At 44.7% G+C, this 23,683-nt stretch overlaps 4 protein-coding genes; 1 reads left to right on the top strand and 3 right to left on the bottom strand.

Moving 5' to 3' along the window:
* Positions 1-6,970: 6,970 nt before the first annotated feature.
* Positions 6,971-8,028, bottom strand: GSTUM_00011881001 (uncharacterized protein). XM_002842207.2 has 3 exons: positions 7,883-8,028; positions 7,595-7,818; positions 6,971-7,530 (listed from the first exon to the last, which is right to left on the bottom strand). Exons 1-3 carry the CDS (start codon positions 7,981-7,983, stop codon positions 7,037-7,039), a joined length of 819 nt encoding a protein of 272 aa, XP_002842253.1. The 5' UTR covers positions 7,984-8,028; the 3' UTR covers positions 6,971-7,036.
* A 2,636-nt stretch (positions 8,029-10,664) lies between these two features.
* GSTUM_00011880001 (uncharacterized protein) lies at positions 10,665-12,224 on the bottom strand. XM_002842206.2 has 3 exons: positions 11,904-12,224; positions 11,635-11,801; positions 10,665-11,564 (listed from the first exon to the last, which is right to left on the bottom strand). The coding sequence occupies exons 1-3, from the start codon at positions 12,010-12,012 to the stop codon at positions 10,824-10,826; spliced, it is 1,017 nt and encodes a 338-aa protein (XP_002842252.1). The 5' UTR covers positions 12,013-12,224; the 3' UTR covers positions 10,665-10,823.
* Positions 12,225-13,736: 1,512 nt separating this feature from the next.
* GSTUM_00011879001 (uncharacterized protein) lies at positions 13,737-17,004 on the top strand (the record flags this gene model as incomplete). The annotated part of the gene is made up of 13 exons (XM_002842205.1): positions 13,737-14,100; positions 14,285-14,621; positions 14,680-14,792; positions 14,850-15,184; positions 15,233-15,677; positions 15,735-15,831; positions 15,888-15,977; positions 16,036-16,370; positions 16,418-16,546; positions 16,593-16,602; positions 16,713-16,726; positions 16,868-16,888; positions 16,949-17,004. The coding sequence occupies 13 exons, from the start codon at positions 13,737-13,739 to the stop codon at positions 17,002-17,004; spliced, it is 2,346 nt and encodes a 781-aa protein (XP_002842251.1).
* Positions 17,005-17,016: 12 nt separating this feature from the next.
* Positions 17,017-20,711, bottom strand: GSTUM_00011878001 (uncharacterized protein). XM_002842204.2 has 2 exons: positions 18,907-20,711; positions 17,017-18,845 (listed from the first exon to the last, which is right to left on the bottom strand). The coding sequence occupies exons 1-2, from the start codon at positions 20,389-20,391 to the stop codon at positions 17,787-17,789; spliced, it is 2,544 nt and encodes an 847-aa protein (XP_002842250.1). The 5' UTR covers positions 20,392-20,711; the 3' UTR covers positions 17,017-17,786.
* Between the last annotated feature and the right edge of the window lie 2,972 nt (positions 20,712-23,683).

Here is a 23,683-nt window from a genome sequence, read left to right as displayed (position 1 = left end):
AGTACATAGTTGTTACTAAGAGGTATGTGAACTATGGTATGTTGTCAAATAGCAAGACTGTTTCGAAGATGAAAACACCTAAGAGCCTGCAACAGATATGGATAACGTGTGGGAAATGGGGGAAGAATTCCACCATGATAATGAGAAAATGCCATAGCAGTCAGAGGAAGGACAATAAGGAAAAGAGTTTCCTACTATGGCCAAGAAAATGCAGAAGGTTTTTCACCTTGTCCTCATCAGGTTTTAAATGAATTAATGTTTAAGGTTTAATAATTGTTTGTGTTAATTTAAATGTTTAATTTTTAATTTATTTAATATGTACCACAAAGGGATTCAAGCTGAAGCCTTAAGGGGTGAGAGCTCATATTAGGAATACCAGGATCTGATACCTAGGAACCACCCTAAGTAGGGTAACCCCACTCAGAATCAGAATCTCCGGTCTCCAACACCCACCTCCAGCCCCCTTATTGGGCCCACACAGTATCATGTATACTTATTTCAGTTGCATCCTGTGACTATAAGGCTACAGAGTTTAAGGTATAAGGATAACACCATATACATCACTGCAGTCCATCTGACCAGATCCTGTTCACAGGATATATGGAAGGAGACCTTTAGCTATATCTGAGAAGTAAAATGAAGTAAATCCGTCAACTACTCAGAGAGTTACTAGATTTCAAAAATGTGACATCTTTGGCATAGGCTGCATGTAATGGGATGTTTTCACATAAAGATATGATATCGAATATTAAAGAATCTCAACAAGAAGCCAATATATTTACACCTACTCTACGACAAGTTTGGGGGTCTAGAACTCTGAGAAAAACTAATATAGAAACCAATGGACTTCACAGAGTATTACAACTGGGTCCAGGATTATATTGTGATTGGAAAAATGGTTCTCGATACTAGAATGGCCATTGAAATCCTATTACCCGGAGCCACTTTGGGTTGCCAACCAGGGGACTTTCTGTCAATCCAGTAGAATAGTTTCCAATGAGTTAGTAGGAAGTCATCTGGAATATATTTGTTTTTGAATATGGAGTTATGGAAGTTAGAATTCAAACGACCTAGGAAGGTTACAATTACCACTACCTTCGCAGATACAACATGCAGATTAAACTGATCATTTCATCAATGACGTAATAATTAGGACCAACTCAGTTCGACAGGAGAACTGTACCATAAGTCTAAAGACTCTGATAATCAAATCATTACTATTGGGAACCGTATAGTTCCTAGTTAGCAATATTATAATTACTAAAGAGGTTGTGGTGGTTTTCTAGATCTCAAGGTGTTTACTACTTTGAAGGATACCAGATGTCGTGAGTTGTAATCAGAGAGGTACAGAGTTGTATGATAGATAGATGTAGTTCGTGAACACTCTGATGCAGAATATAAATATTGAAGTGCCTCCCAAGCTTTTAAACATTATCATGAAATGGAGAAGAGTCCCTAATAATATAATATTATTCTTAGGATTCAATTCTACTTTACCTACTTTATTCCGTCCTTAGTAGTCATAAATAAAACAAGTGTAATTCAAGTCCTCCTATACAATTACTGTCTACAGAAACGAACCTCAGTTAGCCTAGACAACTTTGAAGTCTATCAGGTTGTCTCCGTCTAACAATTACGCTGTATTTCAAAAATAGTAAGTACTACTTACCTTACTTTCTATTTTTATTTTTATTTTTATTTTTACTTTTGTTTCAAACTACTTTCTTCTTATTATTTTTTCTTATTATTTTACTACTTCTATATAGTATGAGTTTGTCCTATATATAAAGTACTCTTTTCCCCAATTTTTCCCTTACCAAGGTTTTTATAAGTTTTAATGAGCCTATACTAGCAAATACCTGAGTATTGGACACCTACCTTCAAAAATTTATATTGCCTTACCCATATAGTTCAACATGTAAAGTATATCTACAGTATCTTAGAAAACATTATTCATACCTTAATGAGCTCTGTAGCTTATTTTATAGTCGAAAATCTCAAAATCCTTAAATTTACTTTTTACCATCTAAAATAACTTTACATTCTGGTGTATCTTATTTAAAATAAATATTTGTGTAATGTCAATTGATTGTGAAGCTATTTCAGTTCAAAACTGTTGCATATTTTTCTTTTTTTGAAAAATTCCATGAATATAACCTTTTTGTTATGTAACAATATTTTGCTTACATAATTTTTTTTTGCCCATCATGAGGTGTTTGATATTAGTAGTTATAATTTACCTTCCACATATTTTAAAGATTGATGCATATTATTAAAGTTTTTTTTTATGTTGGAGTAGTATTAGTTCAAATATATTACAAATACAAAATAACTAATATCTCAAAACTTTTTGGGTGGGTTACTTGGGTTGCAACACATTTTTCTCAACACAATACAAATGGCTGATACTCAGGTTTTAGTTAGTATAGGCTTTCGTGAGGCTGTCATTTTCTGTATAGCTTTTCCTCTGCATATTGGAAGAGTATGAGTGTTGTTGTTAGGAATACCAGAATCTGATAACTAGGAACTACTTTAAGTAGGTTAACCCCACTCAGAATCAGAATCCCTAGTCTCCAACGCCCCCCTCAGGCCCCCTTATAAAGCCTGCACTGTTAGGAATACCAAGATCCGATACCCAGAAGTCACTCTAAGTAGGATAACCTTACCTGAAATCAGAATCTCTGGTCTCCAATACCCCCCTCTGGCCCCCTTACAGGGCCTGCACATCATCATACATCTCAATCTTTGTTGGATCCTGTGACTATAATACTACAGAATGAAAGGTGTTAGAATAACACTATATACATTGTGGCCATCGGTCCGACCGGATCTTGTTCGCAGGATATATGAAGGGGACCTTCAGCTAGGTCTGAGAAGTGGAACAGAGTAAATACGTCAACTACTCAAAATATTACTAGGCTTCAAAGATGTGATACTGTTGGTATGTGCCATAGGTAACGGGATGTTTCCATACAAAGAGATGGTATTGAATGGTAAAGAATCTTAGCAAGAGACCAATATACATTGACACTCACCCTACAATATCTAAAAGAGTCTAGAACTCTGAAAAACACTACTATAGAAGTTATTAGACTTCATGGAGTGTTGCAACTAGGTTTCAGAACAAGTTGTAGTTACAAAGACAACTTCCCATACTACAACAGTGATTAAAATCCTGTTACCCAAAGCAACCAAGGGTGGCCATGTTAGGAATACCGAGATCCGATACCTAGGAACCACCCTAGGTAGGGTAACCTCTCCCGAAATCGAAATCTCAGGTCTCCAACACCCGCCTCCGGCCCCCTTACGGGGCCCGCGCATCATCATACATATCGATCTAAGTTGCGTCCTGTGAGTATTATACCACAGAATCGAAGGTGTTAAAATAACACCGTATACGTCGCCGCCGTCCGTCCGACCGGATCCTGTTCGCAGGATATATAAGAGGGGACCTTCGGCTAGGTCTGGGAAGTATAACGGAGTGAATCCGTCAACTACCCAGAAAGTTACTAGGCTTCAAGAACGAGATATCTTTGGCATAGGCCGCAAGTAACGGGACGTTTTCGCGCAAAGAGATGATAATGAATAGTAAAGGATCTTAATGAAAGACCAATACATTCACATCCACCCTACGATAACCAGAAGAGTCTGGAACTCCTAAGAATACTACCATCGAACCCAATGGAGTTCGAGGAGTGTTACAGCTAGGTTTCGGTATATACTACAACCGAGGGGGTGACTCCCAAACCGGTGACAGTAACCAGAATCCTGTTACCCACGGTAACCAAGGGTTACCGACCGAGGGATTATCTACCAACCCTATGGAAAGGCTTCCTGCAGGAAAGTAGGAAGTCCTCCAGAAAAAATTTATTGGTTGGGTATGGAGTTATGAAGAGTTGAAGTTAGATGACCAAGAAAGTCGGTAATAACAACTATCTTCGCAGATGCAACCCGCAGATGAAACTGATCATTTCATCGACAAGGGAGACGATTGGAGCCAACACAGTTCGACTTGAGAATTGGGCCATTTGTCTAAAAAAGACTCTCACCATCGGATAATTACTATTGGAAACAGTATGACTTCCAAATAGTCATATTATAATTATCAAAGAGGGTGTGATGATTTTCAGGGTCTCCAGGTGTTCGCACCTTGGAAGAAAACCCGACGTTGTGAGTTATATTGGAAAAAGGTACATGGTTGTATGTTAGTTAGATGTAGTCCGCGAACACTCAGACGCGGAATATAAATATCGAAGTGCCTCCCAAGCTTTAGACATCATCAAGCAACGGAGAAGAGACCTTAACAATATAATATTGTTTTTACGATTTTACTTTACTTTACTTTACTTTACTTCGCTCTTAGTAGTCATAAACGAAACGAGTGAAGTCCGAGCCTTCCTAGACAATCTCCGTCTATAAAAACGAATCTCGATCGGCCTAGACAACTCTGAAGTCTATCGGGTTGTCTCTGCCTAACAGGCCAACCGAGGGAATAATTGTCAATTCGGTAGAATAGCTTTCTGCGAATTAGTAGGAAATCTTCCAAAAGACATTTATTGATTGAGTAAGGAGTTATGGAGGTTTAAAGTCAGGTGATCAAAAAAGGTTTGCGATTACGACTACCTTTGTAGATACAACCCGCATATGAAACTGATCATTGCATAATAAAGAAGATAATAGGAGCCAACTCAGTTCAACTTGAGAACTAGGCCACAAGTCTAAAGACTCTAAAGATCTGCTAACTACTATTGGGAACAGTATAGTTCCAAGTTAGTTATATCATAACTAGCAAAAAGGGTGTGGTGGTTTTTAGGGTCTCCAGGAGTTTGCACCTTTCAAGAATATCTGACGTTGTAAGTTATAATCAGAAAGGTACATAGTGGTATGATAAATATATGTAGTCCACGAATACTCAGATATGGAATATAAATATCGAAGTGCCTTCCAAGCTTTAGACATCATCAAGCAATGGAGAAGAGACCTTGACAATATAATATTGTTCTTACAATTCTATTTTACTTTACTAAATTTACTTCGCTCTTAGTAGTCATAAATGAAAAGAGTAAACCTGAGCCTTTCTAGACAATTTCCATCTACAGAAATGAATTTTGATTGGCCTAGACAATTCTGAAGTCTATCAGATTGTCTCCACCTAATACACATATCATCACATGTACTTATCTCACTTGCGTCCTGTGACTATAAGTCTACAGAGTTTAAGGTGTAAGAATAACACCATATATATTGCTGTGGTCTGTCTGACTGGATCCTGTTCTGAAGGAATATGAGAGGAGACCTTCAGTTAAGTCTGAAAAGTGGAACAGAGTGAATCTGTCAACTATTCAGAGAGTTACTAGGCTTCAAAGATATGAGACCTTTGTATGGGCGGCAAGTAATAGGATATTTTCACATAAAGATATGATATCAAATGTTAAAGGATCTCTACAAGAGACCAATACATTCACACCCACTCTATAATAACTAAAACAGTCTAGAACTCTAAGAAACACTACTACAGAAGCCAGTAGAGTATACAGAGTGTTACAACTCTGCCCTGGAGTGCATTGTAGTTGTAGAAATAATTTCCAAAACTAGAATGGCGATTGAAACCCTATTATCTAGAGCAATCTAGGATTGCCAACTAAGGTATTATCTAGCAATCCGGTAGAATAGCTTCCTGCAAATTAGTTGGAAATAATCCAGAAGATATCTGTCAATTGGATCCGGAGTTATGGAAGATAAAAGTCAGGCGACCATGGAAGGTTGAAATTGAGACTATCTCTACAAATACAACCCACAGATGAAACTGATCATTTTGTCGATAAGGGAGACAATTGAGGCCAACTCAGTTCAACTTGTAAACTATGCCATAAGTCTAATGACTCCAAAGATCAGATAATTACTATCGGTAATAGTATAGTTCCAAGTTAGCAATATCGTAATTAGCAAAGAGGGTGTGGTGATTTTCAGGGTCTCCAGGTGTTCACACCTTTGAAGAATACCTGACGTTGTAAGTTACAACCAGAGAGGTACATATTTTATATAATAGATAAATGTAGTCCACGAATACTCTGATGCGCAATATAAATATCAAAGTGCCTTACAAGCTTTTAGACATCATAAAGCAATAGAGAAGAGACCTTAAAAATATAACATTGTCTTTACCATTCTATTCTACTTTACCTACTTCACCTTATTCTTAGTAGTTATAAAAGAAACAAGTATATATATTTTAAGCCTTCCTAGACAATCTCCGTCTACAGAAACGAATCTTAGTTAGCCTAGACAACTCTGTATCTTTACAGGTTGTCTCCACCTAACAGTTATAATATGACTTTCAAATATATATTGGTTTTGTCATTCACTACCACAGAATATTTTAATATAGGTTCATTATGCAATGGAGCTTATTACACAGTTGACTACTACCGAGTTTCCTTGGAAACTCTATTATAGTACTAGTTTGGTTATCTTGCTCACGTTTCCTTCCTCTTTACCACTTGGCTATGTTGTATTCTTATTCTTGTTTTTCTTTTTTCTTGCATGCTAGGTATATGTCATAGGCAGTTGTAGTGCACTCTTGAGTAGCATAAGAATGGCCTGATAGCCCCCCGGTAGAGCATCAATCAAGCAAGAAGTACAACTTCAATCCAGAATTACCACATAGTCCAAGTTGGATGGGAGGTATGACCGCCAAAGAAAGTTGGTCTCCAAATGCAGGAAAGTGATGGGGATATAGAATAGGGAATGGCAAATGGGTCTAAGTATCAGGGCGATGTTCGGGCATAGAAAGTAGCGATAGTGGGGGAGGTGACCGAAAAGAAATGTACTCGAACAGTATTCTGAGACAGTATGAGAGGTGCATTTCTGGATCCGTCGCTCGCTGAATCTGGTACGAGTAGAGCGGTCCAGACACTTGGAGAACCCAATATCGTGGTTTGCTAGGCTACTAGAATACACAGGATCACAACCCATTTTCAGACAACACCTTTACCTCTATCCAGCCCCCCCCCCATGCACACACACGTATTCCAATCTACAACTTCTCGAACCTCGTCTTCCTTTTCCCCAGCGTACCCCCAACCGCCTCGCCGACATCCTCCGTCTGCAAAGCGGCCGCATTCCATGCCTGCGTGTAGGCTAGTCCATCCGCAACCGTACGATCAACACTCCAGTTCACAATCGCCTTGGTCCCCTGCACAGCAACAGGGCTTTTAGCAGCAATCAGGCTTGCCATCTCGATCGCTTTGTTAACAGCAGCAGCCTTATCACTCTCGACGGCGCTGACAAAGCCCACGCGGAGCGCCTCCTGCGGGTTGAACATGCGCGCAGAGAAGGCAACGTCTTTCACCCAGGAGAGGGACCCGACGACCTTTGGCAGGCGAGACAGTGTGCCGACGTCCGCGGCTAGCCCTATATCCACCTCTTTCACGGCTAGTTTGGCGTCCGCGCTTGAGATGCGGATGTCCGTTGCGCAGGCTATGTCGATAGCGAGGCCCAGGCAGAAGCCGTGGAGGACACAAATTACGGCTAGGATTTTGCCTGGGGGTTAGCTTTGGCTCTCCCAAGGAGCAGGGTGAGGAGGGTAAGGAACGTTTTTCACACTTCTCCGACGCAGAAACGCATTCTTGGAGTTCGACCACGCTGCGCCTAATCCCCCAAGCTTTGCGCGCACCGTCGCTACCGGGAAAGGCGAGATTTGTTTTTTGGATGTCCAGGCCTGTAGTAAAAGTTGACCCCGCGCCCGAGAGGATTATGGAACGCACGTCCGGGGAGTGCGAGAGTGTGTTGAACACTTTGGCGTATTCCAGCCACATTCTGCATGATACTTAGTCCTGGGGGTGGAATACTGGTGGAGGGGGGTAAGGATGCAGGTAGGTACTCTTGGTAGAATGCATTGAGCTTCTCAGGTCGGTTTATTTCTACGTGAGCTACGTAAGGCGCTGGAAACGTTACGTTGAAGTGGTTGTATGCTTGAGACATCCCGACTGTATCGTGCGCGTGTGCGTAGGTTCTAGCAATGGTGGGGAAGAAGGGTTCAAGGTAGGGAAGGAGGAAGAGCAGAGTAATGCCGAGTAAGGTTGCGGAAGCGAGCAACCGATATCATAAGCTCAAACATGTATCGTACAGTACTACGAGGGTGACCTCGGCATTCACACCCCAATGTACAGTACGGTGCAGTATCATACTACTATGATACCGGTGCCGTGAAAACCCTTACACTATGATCCACTACTCGTAGACTACCGGCATCAGTTTATCAGTGGAAACCAGCCCGTCAGCCCACGATAGGTTTATTTTAACAGGCTAAGAGAATTGCGAATACCGGTTAATGGGGTCCAACCCGTCCAGTAGCAGCCGCTGATCTTATCATGTCAGGGAAACGCTACTTGTAACCCCTCTTCGAACTCCGAATGCGAAGATCACAGAGCTCGCCGAAATAGTGGAATAAGGGTTTGCGGTAACAGTACCGGTGTGGGACACAGTGGGGGGGGATGGAGGTGATTAGTAACTTATATCTTGGCGTCACCGCAAACTGATGGAAGTATCCCAGTTGGCTCCGATTAAGCTTCGTCACCAACAACTTCAGTAAACTTGAAGGGATGCCTCAAGTATATTTCAGGGGGAATGATTATATGGCACCGTTCCCGAGAGAAACCAGCCCTCATTGTCTATTATTGCAGCTCTATTGCCGATGCCTGGGGTCGTTCATACTAGCCCACTGCCACCAATCACTTTCGCACGCCCCCCGAGTACCATACTCGAATACCAGTATCAACACATGTGCTATGCTATGCGCCTGGATCGCTGTGGGGATCGGTCTACCGTACCTGCAACAGATCCTCACGTTCTATCAGCACATGAAGTGCGGTAACTCCCGCCACGTTTTAAAAAGACTTGCACCGATAACTGATATAAACTGATCTGAATATCGTGGTGGTCGGCCTTTAACCTCACTACCAAGACTAAGGGCTTGTTTGGCACGCCAACTTTCGTAAGGTCCGTAGCGTTTGGCAGTGTTATTTGAAAGTCATATAATTCACAGTTTGAGAAGACAGTGACATGGAGCTTAAGATATTATTGGATTCCTTTTATGATGATAATATTACCGGTATCATATCATCATGCCCTATAACAATATATTATTATTTTCTCCTCTCCTCCTTCAGGGTATAAGCCCAAGTACAATGACTATCATACTCCTTTTTCCTTCACCTCATAATATCCTAATATTATGATATTGTAGTTCCTTAAGGTGTCTGGAAACGCATATTCTAGAAACCGGGGTTTGGCACACCTAACAAAACGCAGTTTGGAAACCCCTACAAAAAAGCTAGCGCACCAAAACGGGCTTAAAATTCAAAAAATACTCTCCTCTCCCCTTCCCTAAGACCCTATCATCATCGCCACCCATAACCTACATATCCTGACCCCCCCCCCCTCCTATCCCCTCCTACTCCTACACCACTTCCACGGGGTCTTCTCCTTCATCAACATACCCCCACGCCCATCATCAGACCCATTGCCCACGGACTTAAGCCTTGGGAGATAGGCGGGGCACGGAGCATCGATCATTTCTCCCTTTTCGTTGAATCCGACTGGATCATACTCTGGTAATTCCTCATCCCTACCAGCATCCCACTCACTCCACCCTCCCCCTCCCCCTCCTTTTCCCCCTCCTTTCTCCAAATCCTTCCCTGACCCCTCCCCATCACCACAACCACCGCTATCACCAACATTGTCCCCCTTACCCTCTTTCCTCTCCCCCTCCTCAGCCACTACCACCGCTATTCCGGCCCTAATCCCAGTCTGCTTCTTCAGCCCCTCTCCCCTCCTCAGCACCTCCAGTGTCCGCATCACTCTCCTCCTGCCCGAGGTGAGTCTCTGCCTCTGACGCACACGCACCCTGCGGCGCCCGTGAATTTGTCCGGCTAGTCTCGCTGCGCAGCAGAATATCAGCGAGAGAGCCAAGACAATGCAGAGGATTGTCCCAAGGGCAAAGAACGTGGCGGTCAGTGGCCGGTTGTACTCCTTTATACGGAGGTGATCCGGGCTCGTGAGGGGCTGAAGACCACCGGCAGAATCTGGGAGGGCCTGAGGGAGAACGGTGCGGGGTAGAAGTACTTCAAAGGTTCTCATCTTGAGGATAGCTGGTGAGATGAGTTTCGGATAATGTCATGAGATGGATTGACTGGAGGCCCAGAGGGGAGAATGGAGGGAGGAAACGATGGAGAGGGAGTCGGAGGAAGATTGGCGGATTAGCGGAGCTGATAAGGTAGCATGTGGGGAAAGCCATGAGGCAACGCACTGTAGGTGCGCCACCGCATATTCTTAGAACAGCACTTAGCCACAGGTTCTGAGACGGGCACTTTCGGGACTTTATCGGACACTCACGATTGGGTTGTCGCTCGGCATTCCTCTTGGGAGGGTATTACGTGGAGATACCATCACTAAGATCAACGTCCTCAAGCATTTGAGCAGGTTACATATCCACCTACCCCCCAGCCTCCCCGAGCAGCCCACGCCCCAAGTACTCGTAGTGTAAGATAGATCCATAGTGCGTATTCCGAACTAACTGTCCAAGGAAGATCTAGCCAAAACGTTTAGTCGAGTGACAAACTATGACACCAGTCATGTCTACTAAGGTATGCATATGCGATACCTGCATACCACCCAGAAGATTTTCCCAGCCATATTGCACATAGAACCAAAGATCAAAAAAAAATCGCCCGCAAACCAATTTTCACTAAAACAAAATCCATTAGCCATTCCGATATCAGCGGACAAGCTACGATACAGATCCGGGAAACAGCCCCCGAGCTCTAGGACCCGCTATAAGGCGGCGGATTTCCCATTCCCTCCGAAGGCTCATCATCTGAAGATCCCTGTTCTTCTTTTTGGCCAGCACCATCATCATCCCCAACTTCACTAGCGATGACAAATGCCTTTCTTCCTTCCCGCTGACTGGAACCACTACTCTCACTCTGATGCTCCCTATCCCTTTCCCGCTCCCTAGCTCCCTTCTTCAACCACGCCTCTTTATACCTAGCCTTCGAGTCCTCATCCTCTTGATCCCACCCAGCAATCTTATCCGTACTCTTCGCTCTCCTCAACCCTCTATCCTCCATGGGAGACGCGGAGCCACCATCTTCCAGGCTATCATCCGCAGAATCTACCCTAACTGTCCCATCCTCGTTAAATATACGTCTGCCCAGAACATTCGGCTCTCCCGTTGGCCTCCAGGCGGCAGGTAGCGGGTGCTGACACCACGTGCACACACGATGCTTCTCGGACGAATTATGCGGGTTATCGCAACCGTCGGTGGCGCATACCCGTTTGTTGTAGACTAGCTCGGAGCGCTCGATGGCTCGGCAGGAAGAGCATAACCATCCGTCCTTGGCAACACACTCGCACAGCACTGGCGCGGCGTAGTTGACGAGATCTTGCGGGGTCAGGTCCGTGTCGGAGAAGTCTGTGGCAGACCAACAGGTGTCGCAGAATGTACGAATGCGGTTGGAGTAAGTGCCGTTCTGGCCAAAGAAGTCGGCGCGGACTATGCATGTCTGTATTCGCTGTGTCAGCTTATGTAATAACGGCGAGTTGTGAGTTGTTATTATGAGGGGAAAAACCCACTTCGCAGACAGGCATAGAACAGATCCTGCAACCCTTGATTTTCTCGCCCTTTATGTGGTCTCTCTCGGAACAATCCAGACTCGTTAGGCTAACCAGACGTTCCCAGTGTGCCCGCGACTGGAGCAGAGTTTCGCGGATGGTACTCGATGTGCGCGATAGCTGTATCACTATGTTGTTTGTCAGCTCGATCCCTCCTCTTCCGCCTAACCGACATTACCGAGAAAGTCGGACAAGTAGAACAAAAGACAAACAAACAAGAAACCACATACAGTCGCCGGTAGTAATCATCTTTGCAAGTTCAGTAACGACAGTATAATGCGAGAACAGCAACGCCAAAGTATCAAACTTTGGCGGGGGGTCAAGTTCGTCGACAACCATCATCACAGCTCCCTGGAAAGAGTGCAGAGAAAGGGAAGGCAAGCAAGCTAATCGTGGTCGTAAGCTGAAAACTTAAACCGTTTGTAAAGCCAGGATCTTCAAAGTTGAATACTGGTGAAAGAATAGATGAGCTGACGAGCTGATGAGCTCCCGAGTCGATCTTAGTTCCAACTTGGTCAAATAGATAGTTTTCTCTCAGGAGTATAACAAACAGGTGGAGATGCGATGCGGAGATGCGATGAGACGATATCGCACGGTTGTTAGTTGTCAACGTGTGGCCTTCCGCACTCAGACAGGGTTGCGTTGCGCCGCATAAAAGATATGTATCATGCTCGAGCATTGGAGCGCAGCACTCAAGTACCGGTATGATATGGGTATGCGGCTGAAAAGGCGGGACTGCCCGTTGACTGGTGAGGAGATAATCGCCGAAAAACTAAGGTTTTGGGGGAGGGAGGCCACACCCGTCATGACTGCCCTGTGCCCTAGCTTCGACCGGTTTGTGCCTATCATACATGCTTGTTGAGAAGAATATTTATGATACTATCTAACTTACCAATACCACCAAGACAAAACTGCCATATAATGTTAACAGCTGTACGAGTATGATGCTGTGCTTCTAGAGCTAGCAGTTTCCCTCTCTCCCTCTAGGGAAATTGGAGAAGGTAAGGAGCGGTGCTTTTCCTCGTTTACCGTTTTTTTATCCCCCCCCGAGACGGTGAAATATCATGAAGGCACGAGGTGGAGGCATTCCAAGAAGGAGAAACCCGCGAGGCGTTGTGAGATTTTTGTATAATCCCAGATAATAACCCTAGACGGAGCAAAGACACATGGAACCACGATGGTAAAGCCAAGGCACAATGGCTGCAATCAGCCTCTAGCTGTGATTTACTGTGGCTGTCCAGTGAGGGCGCCTGACTGCCCGCTTGGTGTTTATTGAATTTTTCCAGATAACTTATCAGAATATCTTCTACCAACCATAAAATATCCGTGCCCATGCTATTGGGGAAAGGGGAAGGGTCCACTGAGGACGCTAGAGGCGAGAAGATTGAAGAACGAGTGACAATCTGTGCGATACACTAACACTTGCTCGTCTAGTGATAGGCCGAGACGAAACCCACCCAATATCGTAGCCAGGCTCTTTGCCAACGCTCGAGACTATTTACCCATTCTTCTAAGCAATACTTTGGGGAGCTTTGCGTGGGACCCCCCTCACCCATCAAGGCCGGGCAATAGTGAGCTGAAGGGAATACAAGTATAGTATTTGGGCCAGCAAAAGTGTCAACCCGGACTATGGGTTTGTAGTGGGCCCATGGGGGTGGGAAGCTGCTGATACAGTGTATACATCTGATACCCCTTCTTTGACCCAGCAGTATCCTACTTCCCTTGAGAAGTACAATGTCTAAGTTAGCCATCTATTGCATTTGGTGATCTAATTGCTCTGAAAGGGGATTAGTTACGATATCCCAAAGTGAATCCACTGAACTACCACGATAAGCACCATATGTTCCCACGAGTACTTAGCCACTAGGAAAACATCAGCACCCATGTACGTCCATTCATAACCCCCTAAACCATGGACACATGGATCATCTTTGCCCACACAATCATAAGCCATGCCACGAGCACCTCGCCGTTCAGTAGCATTTGCTTCAGCACCATATCCCCGCGAGGGCCTACCTAGCTCCTCTTCATCTGCATCGTCCCCTCCCTCTCCATATCCACAGATGGCACAATATCCGCATCCCTCCTCTCGTATCTCCCGCCAAGGTCAGAATAGAAGCCTTCAGCACAGTCGGAGCCAAACTTACTCACAAGCCAGGAACCAGAACCGCCACCAGAACCAGAACCAGGGTCAGAGTGACAGTCAGAGTTACTACCACCAGAGGGGCAGTGAGAGTGATAATTACAGTCTGCCCGATATAGACGATGAAGGCGAGGACGGCGACGAGGATGAAGACTCAGAAGGTGTGATCATGGCAGTTGATTACAAGAGCCGGAAGATTGGTTGCGCATTTTACTCGATGGTGGATCAGAGGTTGAGCTTGATGGAGGATATCGAACTACCAACCTCTGAATGTTTGGAAGCTCGTAAGTTACAACCCCTTGACACCCCAACTACGGACTGATAAGAGGGCAGTTAAGTTCCAGATCAAGCCCACTGTTTTGCTGATTGCTTCCCGGTTTAATGAGACTCTGGAGAAGACTTTGAATCCCGAATATAAAGGTATCCATTAGTGATTCCTAGGCCACGAGATACTAATGCCAAGGGAAGATGAATATGCGACCCCGTATTACATCTCCATTCGCCCGACCGGAGAATTTTCCTACGAGGCAGCAAGGAACAAATTAATCTCCATAAAAATCGGGCAAGCAGACGGTCCAATTCTAACTCTCCAGACTCCGGGCGATATTCACGACATAACCACAGACCAGAAAAGACGTGGAAACTTACTCCGGCTTGCCGGCTGGGTCAACGTTGATAGCAGGATCAGCGTTGGATGCTCTGGGGCTGTTTTGACCTATTTGCAGAGGAAACAGGCAGCAACATCGCTGACTGATAGAGTAGTTTCTGTGGCAAATCTCGAGATGTGGAGCATGAATAACACCATGTGAGTAATTGTGACCCTTAAGCCCGTCCTTGAGTGGGAGGGCTACTAATAGGTTTAGGTTTGTCAATGCCGATACAATGTGTGCTCTCCAGATATTTGAGGACGAGTCGCATCCAAATTTCCTAATGCAAGGTCCCCATGGGCGGGGGAAAGAAGGGCTCTCACTCTTTGGTACCTAAACTCTACCTAGAAGGTGGTATTTCCCGATTGGCCCTAACTTGACTTTAGGAATAATGAACTTGACCCGCTCCCCCTTAGGGCATACTATGCTGAAGCAATGGTTTCTACGGCCGTCGCTTTCTATAGAAGCTATCAACGAACGGCAGGACTCTATTTCAGCTTTTTTAAGGCCCGATGTCTCTCACATGACACAGGTAATTGGCAAAAGCATACGAAAAATTAAGAACATTCCAAAGATACTCGCTGGTTTAAGAAAGGGTCCAGGCCGGGAAGGTCGGAGTGGGGAATGGAGTGCTCTCCAACAATTTTGTTTTTACGCTCTCAAGATCAAGACCTGCTTAGAGGAGATGAGCGGAATCGGAGGATTGCAAATAATCAAGAAGGTCGGTCACTTGAAAAACCCCACATAGGCCCTCACTAATACCCCTAAGGTCGCTGAAAACTTTAACGTACCCTCACTCCAAGAGGTTGGGCAAATGATCACCGAAACCATTGACTTTGAGGAATCAGTTGCTTTGCATCGTGTGGTAATACAGCGAAACATAGATGAAGAGCTAGACGAAATGAAGCGATTGTACGATGGGTTGGGAGACATGTTAGGCACAGTCGCCAGAGACATTGCCAGAGACATGCCGCTTGACGTTGCAACATCCTTGAACGTTATATTCTTTCCACAAATTGGATACTTGATTGTCATCCCTGCACAGGGCACTGGCAACACTACACATGGACTGCTCAACGACCCCTCGGGAGGGCCTGCATACGCCCAAGAGGGATGGGACCTTCAGTTCTGCACCGAGACCAACTGGTACTATAAGAACCCACAAATGAGAGATCTGGATGACTACTTCGGAGATTTGTATGGACGTGTATGTGGTAAGCTTTAGCAGCACCAAATTCCCTGTTTCCCGAGTGATATTTAATGATTCAAAGACAGAGAAATAGAATTAGTTCATGCTATGAAATGCCGAGTGCTACAACATGACGTTGCACTTGCCAGTTGCGCGATGGTCTGCGCAGAGCTTGATTGGTGAGTTAAGGTGGATTAGCAAACCTATAGATATTGTTGACAATTGAATGTGGCAGTCTCTTAGCTATGGCCGAAGCTGCGGAAAGGTATAAATTTACATGTCCAGTTATCGTCACAGACAATGTGATCAATATTAAAGGCGGCCGGTTAGTCTCATTCTAGCCTTACCAACCGACATGGAGACCGGCTAAGAAAGATACATAGGCATCCACTACAAGAGCTTTGCGTCTCTGCATATATTGAGAATGATACACTCGTTGCTGGGGGAGAAGGGACATTGGGAGAAGTGGTGGTTGAAGCACCCGACAATGGAGGCCCGAGGAGCGCGGAAAGATCAAGAGCAGATATTTCTAACGGAGATGGAGAAAATGCGCCTAGCATGATGCTCCTTACTGGCCCTAATTACTCGGGGAAGAGTGTTTACCTGAAACAGGTCGCACTAATTGTTTACATGGCCCACATTGGCAGTTTTGTACCCGCGAGGGGTGCTGTGATTGGCTTGACGGACAAGATATTGACTCGGATACAAACGAGAGAAAGTGTCTCTAAGGCATGAAGTGTATTAGATATACCCTCAGTTGTGGAGTGCTAATTTCTTTGAAGACTCAAAGCGCGTTTATGATCGATCTCCAACAAATTTCCAGCTCACTGAGACTCGCCACGAGACGAAGCCTTTTGATTATTGACGAGTTTGGGAAGGGCACAGATTCGAGTGGTTGGTCTTGTTTTTCGGCCATAGAGCATTCTAACAGTTTACATAGACGGGGCGGGGTTGGCCTGTAGTGTATTTGAAAATCTCCTCAACCGCGGCAAAGATCGGCCCAAAGTTATATCCGCTACTCATTATCATGGCAAGTAATTTAGCCATACCTCTTTAAGAGATTACTAAGATTCTGTCCCTAGAGATTGCTGAGAACGGCATGCTCATCGATCATACTCATCTCCAATTTGCCCAGATGAAAATCCTCTTGGATCACAAAGCTGTAGAGCCGGAGGATCAGATCACTTATATGTATAAGTTGGAAATGGGCCGCAGCACCAGTAGCTTCGGAACTATGTTAGTCGCCCTGCACCGGTTGAGCTATGATATGAATCAACGGGTTAACCGCACACACAGTTGCGCGGCACTCAACGGGATTCACCCAGCAATTGTGTCAAGAGCAGAGGACTTGATCCTGATGATGGCGAGAGGCGAAGATTTGGTGGCCGCCTGCGAGATACTGAGCGCAGGAGAGAGAAAAGAACTCGAAGAGGCCGTGATTAACCCCACCAACTCTTCCATAAGTCGTTTCTAACAACCACAACATACAGGAAGCGGTAGCAAGAGCATTTGTGAAGGAAGACTTCGACGATGATGACGACGGAAATAAGGACGCCGAAGAGCCAAACAGCGAGACTAGAGAAACAAAAGAAACAGCAAGAATGAAACTAGCGAGGGTGTTGCGAGGAGTCTCTACTCTAGAAGACTACATGTCGTAGAAAAGCCAACCTAGCTATGAACTCCCATTACGAAATGGGGCTAGTGATATGAATACAGGCTACGTGGCGAAACCGCAGATTATTTGCAAAAAATGAAATCGTGCCATCCATGAGAAAGCGAAAGCGTGTGAAATGAATGAAGCAACAAATTGTAAGCTGAGAATGATAGGACATGGCAGCACAGGAAGATCAAGCCGTTACGCTACACATCCGGCCAGTGGGGGTAAGACAGGACAGCGAATAGAGAAGAGATGCTTACAGGAGAAAAAAAAATGAACCCGATGCCTCGCCCGAAGAATGAAAAAAAGAGGAAACACCTAAACTAGAATGATACCGACACATTTTCCAAGCTCTCCGATTCGATTACTATCGCATCCATTCATTACTTTATTATTTTTACCATTACCTCAATGTTGTCTCTCATCTATGTATGAAATACTCGAGTAGATGCAGGAACAGAAGTAGAAGTAAGCAAATTACCTTGGCCCCCTCCCTCCTCCCCCCCCTCTTTTCCTCGACGACAACGGTAAGCCTCTTCCACCTCCACCCCTTCCAACGCCAGTACTATTACATCCCCGCGCAGCACTACCACGACGAGCTTGATTCAGGGTAGCCGGCGGCCTCAAAGGTATGGGGTGGCGGACACTAGTAGGCGGGGGCGGCGGTGGTGGTGGTGGCGGCGGTGATTGTACGCGGGGGGGCGGAATAGATGGTGGTGGGGGGACGCGGGAGTAGTCCACTCCTCGATCTCTGTATCTAGCGCCCGGGCCGGAAGCAGAAGCAGTGGAGGAGGAGGAATAGTAAACGCCGGTGGAACGTCTAACAGGTGGACTTTCAGATCTTCGATCACACCAGTTTCTACCCCTATTGCGCTCCCAGTTTCGGTCTCTATCTCGGTCCCTATACCGATCAAACTCCGAATACCCACGGCGGTGGGGCGGCGACGGGCTCCTTTCCCCGGCTCTTCTCCTCCCCATCATCATTTTGCCACCCCCACCAGTATCCCTCCTCTTATCCCTATCCTTCTCCCTCTCCAGTGCTCTGTACTCCCCAAAAGGGTCGAATTCTTCGCTTACATCATAATCCCCGGGCCTTACAGCGCGGCCGTAGGCTGGCTTCTTCGCCTTGTCCTCGAGCTCTGCAAGAAGGTCCTGCTTCTCACAGAGCCATTCCTGTGACGCATAGTCGCCATCGTTGACACCAGAGAGAGAGAATATGCCCGGGTGCGAGAGCGCCGGGAGGAAGGGGCAATCGTCGCCGAAATGCTCGGTGCCCGAGCAGTGATAGCAGTTGGCATTTATGGGGCGGAGGGGCGTGGGTGAGGCTCTAGTGGCAGTTGTGGTTGTTAGTGGGGAGGGGGTTGTTTGGGGAAGTTTACGCCAGTTCTGTGAGAAGGGCCAGTTAGTTAGGTTAGGTGGGGGGGGAAGCTCGCATACATAATCCCCAAGCGATACCTCGCTCGCCGGAAGCTCCGGACATGCGTTGGAGAAATGCTTATCCCAAACACCGCAATACTCGCACTGTGCAGCACCCGCCTTATCGTTAGCCCTTCTTCCTTCGCCATTAGTCTCACCCACAGTGATGGGAAGAAAAAACCTTCAACAAACGACAAGTCCGCCCCACGTGCCCAACGCTCAAACAAACATCGCATACAATTGTCTCCATAGTAATTCCTTTACTAGGATCTTCCACTTCCTCAAAGCGCTTCGCGTCAAGGCGAAAGCTGGCCGCTGTAATACCTTTTGTAGACGTAAATAGTGGTCTAGACTCCTCGTGGATGAACGGCGGCGGGGTGGAGGTAGCGTGGTAGCGCAGTTGGAACACAACGGTCTCACGATCAATTGGGACTGGCGATTGGCGGTGTCCGTCCTGGGCGCCGCTGCCGCCGCTACCACCACCGAGGGCGGGGGTGGGCGTGGGAGAGGGGGACGGAGAGGAAGAGAGGCCAGGTGAGTTTAGCGGAAGGGTGCTATGTCTGCTAGTAGTAAATACTGGAGTCTTAGTGGCTGAAAGGGAAATATAATTCTCCCCGCCCTCCTCCTCCGCCTTAACCCCAACTTGTCCTTCCTCCCCCAGCGCGAGGTTAATTTCCAACCTCTCATCTCCAGAATCGTTGGTCATTCTCTCGCTACCCTCCTCTTCCCCTACTTCACTAACATCAGAAGAAACATTACCAAAGCTAACCCCGCGCGGGTGATCTATCGAAGCCTGCCCCTGCTGCTCAAGTGAGGCCTTCCACTGGACATGTCCCACACGACGCCTTTCCCTGCGTTTCTGATTTTTCGCAAGCTTCCGCAGAACCTTCTGTGGGAGGTCCTTAGTCCCTTGAAGGATTTCAGCTGTGGTTTTCTTTGTTATCAATTGGGGTTTTGGGTTTGGGGAGAACGTTGCGTTTGTGTTTGTGCCTGTGGTGTGGGTCAACGTTGAAGAGGGAAGGGATAAGGGACTGGTCGCGGTAATAGCTAAGTAGGGGGGGGATGACACAACAGTGGATATGAGTTCTTGTTGCTGCTGCTGGGCTTTGCGGGTCGCAGAGTCTTTGTCCTCATCTTCATGTTGATATGCACCTCCAGAAGAGGACGAAGAGGATGATTTAATCTCTATAGTCACGGCGGGCGCCCTCCTGCCAATGCCTTGTGTAGCGGTGACCAATTTCTCGCCCCTAGCAACTGCTTTCATAGCCTCTTCCCCTGCTTCCCTCTCTCCGATCGCACTACCCTTCCTGCCAGACAGATCCTTTCTCCTCCTCTTAGACCTAGTCTTTTCAGAAATCCCGCCCTCAGATTCACTCCCCTTATCCTCCTCCGACATGCTAGTTTGCGTAGTTTTTAGATCCTCACTGGGAGAGTACCCATCGCTGTCCCCCTTATCATCACAATCGTCGTTCTCATCATCGTCATCACCATCACAATCATCTCCCTCACCCCCATTTTCACTTTCGAAATTGAGAGAGATAAAATCTTCTGAGTTCTTGTCAGTTTTCGGAGGCGGACAGGGGATTACTACCTCCAGTTGTGAGCGATGGCGCTTACGCAAGTCGGCGTTTATAGCGCGAACCGCAGTGGTATAGTTTCTCTCCATCCAGTAATCTTTGCGTGGGAACGGGGGTTGGAAGGAAAGAAAGAAAAGCTGTGGTGGTGATGGTGGTGGTGGTGGAGAGAAGGGGCGCAGGTCCTAAGAATGATGGTAAGGTGGCTGTTGTTTCGTTCGCAATACTTATAGGTGTAAGTTACTAGTACTGTACTGTACTAGTAGATTCAAGCCGTATTCCTGTGAACAAGCACTAGATTACTCGTAGTGTGAGGGCCACAGCGCTCGCGCGGGGTTATCATCACTGATGGTATGGAAATTGAGATGATTCCACTACTGCCACACAAAAAAAAATTTGACCATGAAAGTTGAGAGGAGGGGGGGTAAACTATTATTATTATTTTCCACAAGAGTGAACTCCTGAGCGGGATGAAAGATGGGGGGATGCAGACCTCCAAAAAATTGCCAAGATATTACGGATGCAGGGATTACCGGGATTGAGTAATGGACAAAAGCGTGATGGAAAAATACGCCATTGGGTCGCTACAACGATGACAAGGAAATTTGAAAGAGAGGAAAAGGTTATAAGATACCAACACTAGTATCACCCTCCCCGCCTCGCTCTAATAGGTGAACCTACTCTTTCTTTGTTTCATTCTTCTTCTTCCTCTTCCCAGAATGATACCAGTGCTTGGTGGGCCGCTTGTTTTGTGCTGCGATGAGAAACGGTTTGAAATACCATCTATTGTAGGGATTCTTATCCTGTACTAGTATGATACTCGTACGGTACACTACTGTAGTGTCTGAAAAGCCCTCGTACGGTTACAGGCAACAGTACTATATTTCAATTCAAAGGGTACATAACCCAATTTATTAATAATAATTTCACAAATTAGCAGGTAATAGAAAATCTAGAAGTTTCACTATTATCCAAATATTGTCAATTTTTGCACCAAGAGGAAGTCTATAGAAAGCTAATAATAGTTGATATAAAACTATTTAATGAATTAAGTGATCACAGAGAGAGCTTTTTTGGGGGAATTTTATTTACTGTGAAAATTAAACTTAATAAATAATGAAAAACTCCTCAAGAAGCTACAAAGTACATTCTATATCATGTAAATGGATAAACTAACTTGCAATTCTTTTATATTTAGCCGGCTAGAGAAACTGGCTATCATGGATAAAGGAAGAGCAGAATTAAAATATTTTATTATTAGCTCTAAGAATATATAGACTACTATAAATATCAGATATTTATCATACAGGCTAGTATTATATCATTAATATACTGTTTTAAAAATAATAACCTAATACTTGATTATACTTCCTACTATATAATTATTTGAGAAAAATTATTAGTAGATATTATATTTGATAATTATAATATTATAATAATATTATATAATAATTAGTAGCCAGAGTATTAATTAAGATAATAATATTAGGAGGATGACAACTTGTAAAGACTCTGTCACGAATGTGGCTTGGCATGGAAAGGTTTTCACATGACACATGGTTATGAGTCACAGGTATGTTATTGTTTTACGCATATGACCCATTTGGGTTATATGATTTGTTATGTGTGGGATTTGTGATGCTTTTGCACATGGCTCAAGAAAGAATCATGGGACATGCGCCTGGCGAGTATGCCTTGCGAGTGTGCCTTGCGGGTAAGCCTTGCGCATATGACTTATGTTTCGCACATGACCTCGTTATGAGGTCATAGGTTTCGCGCATATGACTCAGTTGAAGTCATATGACTTGTTTATTGCATTATGATTGGTTTATGAGTTTTTGCCCATGACCTCGCTATGAGGTCATGGGTTTTGAGCATGTGATCACTTTGGTCACATGACTAGTTTGTTATGATTTGGTTTTGCACATGTGACCACTTTAGGTCACATGACTAGGGGCAGGAAGAACACTATATATGGAGGCCAAGGCAGCCGAGGAAGATAGGTTCTTCACGCTTTGTTCTAAGTACTTTTCCTACTTATTACTTTAACGAATATAAAACATCTTTATGATCTTTATCTTTATTACACCGTTATTGTTACGCAAAGAAAAGTCCTTCACTAAGACGAGTTAGAGAAAGCTTACGATAGGTGTTCCCGATAGAAGACAAAGGTCTTGTACTATCGGTAATGTAGGCAGAGGCCTAGAGCTATCGTAAGATAAAGAAAGAAGAAGACAGAAAGAGAAGTATCGTTCCCTGTCGCCAAGAACTAACTATCCAGAGAGGGATCGTTACAGACTCAGAGTTGTCAAGGCCAACTAAGATTCTTTTCTATAGAAGGAAATTGTCTAGGAAGACTCAAAATATATACTCATTTTGTTTATGACTACTAAGAGTAAGGAGAAGTAGATAAAGTAGAATAGAATAGTAATAACAATATTATATTGTTAAGGTCACTTTTCCATTGCTTGATGATGTCTAAAAGCTTGAGAGACACTTCTGTAACTGGTACGGGTACTCAGTTACTTGGTTTGTTTTAAGTATCATTTGATACTTGATTTTGTTTTATGTTTTATTTTAAGTATCACTTTGATACTTGGTTTGTTTTAAGTATTGTTTGATACTTGGTTTTGTTTTATGTTTTGTTTTAAGTATTGCTTTGATACTTAGTTTCTTTTTATGTTTTGTTTTAAGTATCATTCTGATATTTAAGTAGTTTTACTAAAGTATATCGCTTGATATCTTTGATTAGTTTCATTTATGATAGACATAAACAGATTTGTGTATTTAAAGACTGCCTGATTCCATGATGGAAAAAGCAGTCTTCAACTGACAGTATTTCAATATACTTGGTTGAATTGTTACTCCTTTGCTTTCTCAAATACATCTTTGAAGTAGCCTTCAGTTCTCAGCTCTGGCCTCCTCTCTGGTAGAGCAGGCAACCTGCTAACTATCGTACCTATTGCCGATAATGTGGTTAGCACCTTGCCAACACGTTACAACTTCAATATTTATATTCCACTTCTGAGTATTCATGGACTACATCTATCTACTATACAAACCATGTACTCCTCTAGTTATAACTTATAACGTTAGGTATTCTTCAAAGATGCGAATATCGGAAGACCCTGAGAGTACCACACTCTCTAGTAATTATGATATTACTAACTAAGAACTATATATCAGCAAAAAAACCCTCTCCCCGAATGAAGAACATCTGTGTCTGGATATAACCTGTCAATTCTCTTCGGTCTGTGCGTCCTGACCATACGGATATTAACTTGATTCATTCATCTCATCCAACATATTCCCATTCACCTCTCTTCGCCCCTACCCTCTCACTCGCATATTGCAGGCTCCATTTGTACCAATGCTTGCCACTAT

This window comes from Tuber melanosporum (genome assembly GCF_000151645.1).
Source record: "Tuber melanosporum whole genome shotgun sequence assembly, scaffold_91, strain Mel28".
NCBI lineage: Eukaryota > Fungi > Ascomycota > Pezizomycetes > Pezizales > Tuberaceae > Tuber > Tuber melanosporum.
The sequence above is the reverse complement of the archived record's forward strand: the minus strand, read 5'-3'. Positions and strand labels throughout refer to the sequence as shown.

Excerpts from the sequence above, each read along its gene's own strand:
- GSTUM_00011881001 (XM_002842207.2), bottom strand. The coding sequence starts at position 7,983 with ATGTCTCAAGCATACAACCACTTCAACGTAACGTTTCCAGCGCCTTAC. Across the intron at positions 7,819-7,882 it reads CTCAATGCATTCTACCAAGA|AATGTGGCTGGAATACGCCA; the intron begins GTACCTACCTGC and ends AGTATCATGCAG. Across the intron at positions 7,531-7,594 it reads GTCGGAGAAGTGTGAAAAAC|CCGTAATTTGTGTCCTCCAC; the intron begins GTTCCTTACCCT and ends GCAAAATCCTAG.
- GSTUM_00011880001 (XM_002842206.2), bottom strand. The coding sequence starts at position 12,012 with ATGGTTGTCGACGAACTTGACCCCCCGCCAAAGTTTGATACTTTGGCG. Across the intron at positions 11,802-11,903 it reads GATGATTACTACCGGCGACT|TGATACAGCTATCGCGCACA; the intron begins GTATGTGGTTTC and ends CAAACAACATAG. Across the intron at positions 11,565-11,634 it reads GTTCTATGCCTGTCTGCGAA|ACATGCATAGTCCGCGCCGA; the intron begins GTGGGTTTTTCC and ends CAGCGAATACAG.
- GSTUM_00011878001 (XM_002842204.2), bottom strand. The coding sequence starts at position 20,391 with ATGGAGAGAAACTATACCACTGCGGTTCGCGCTATAAACGCCGACTTG. Across the intron at positions 18,846-18,906 it reads GGACTTGTCGTTTGTTGAAG|GCGGGTGCTGCACAGTGCGA; the intron begins GTTTTTTCTTCC and ends GCTAACGATAAG.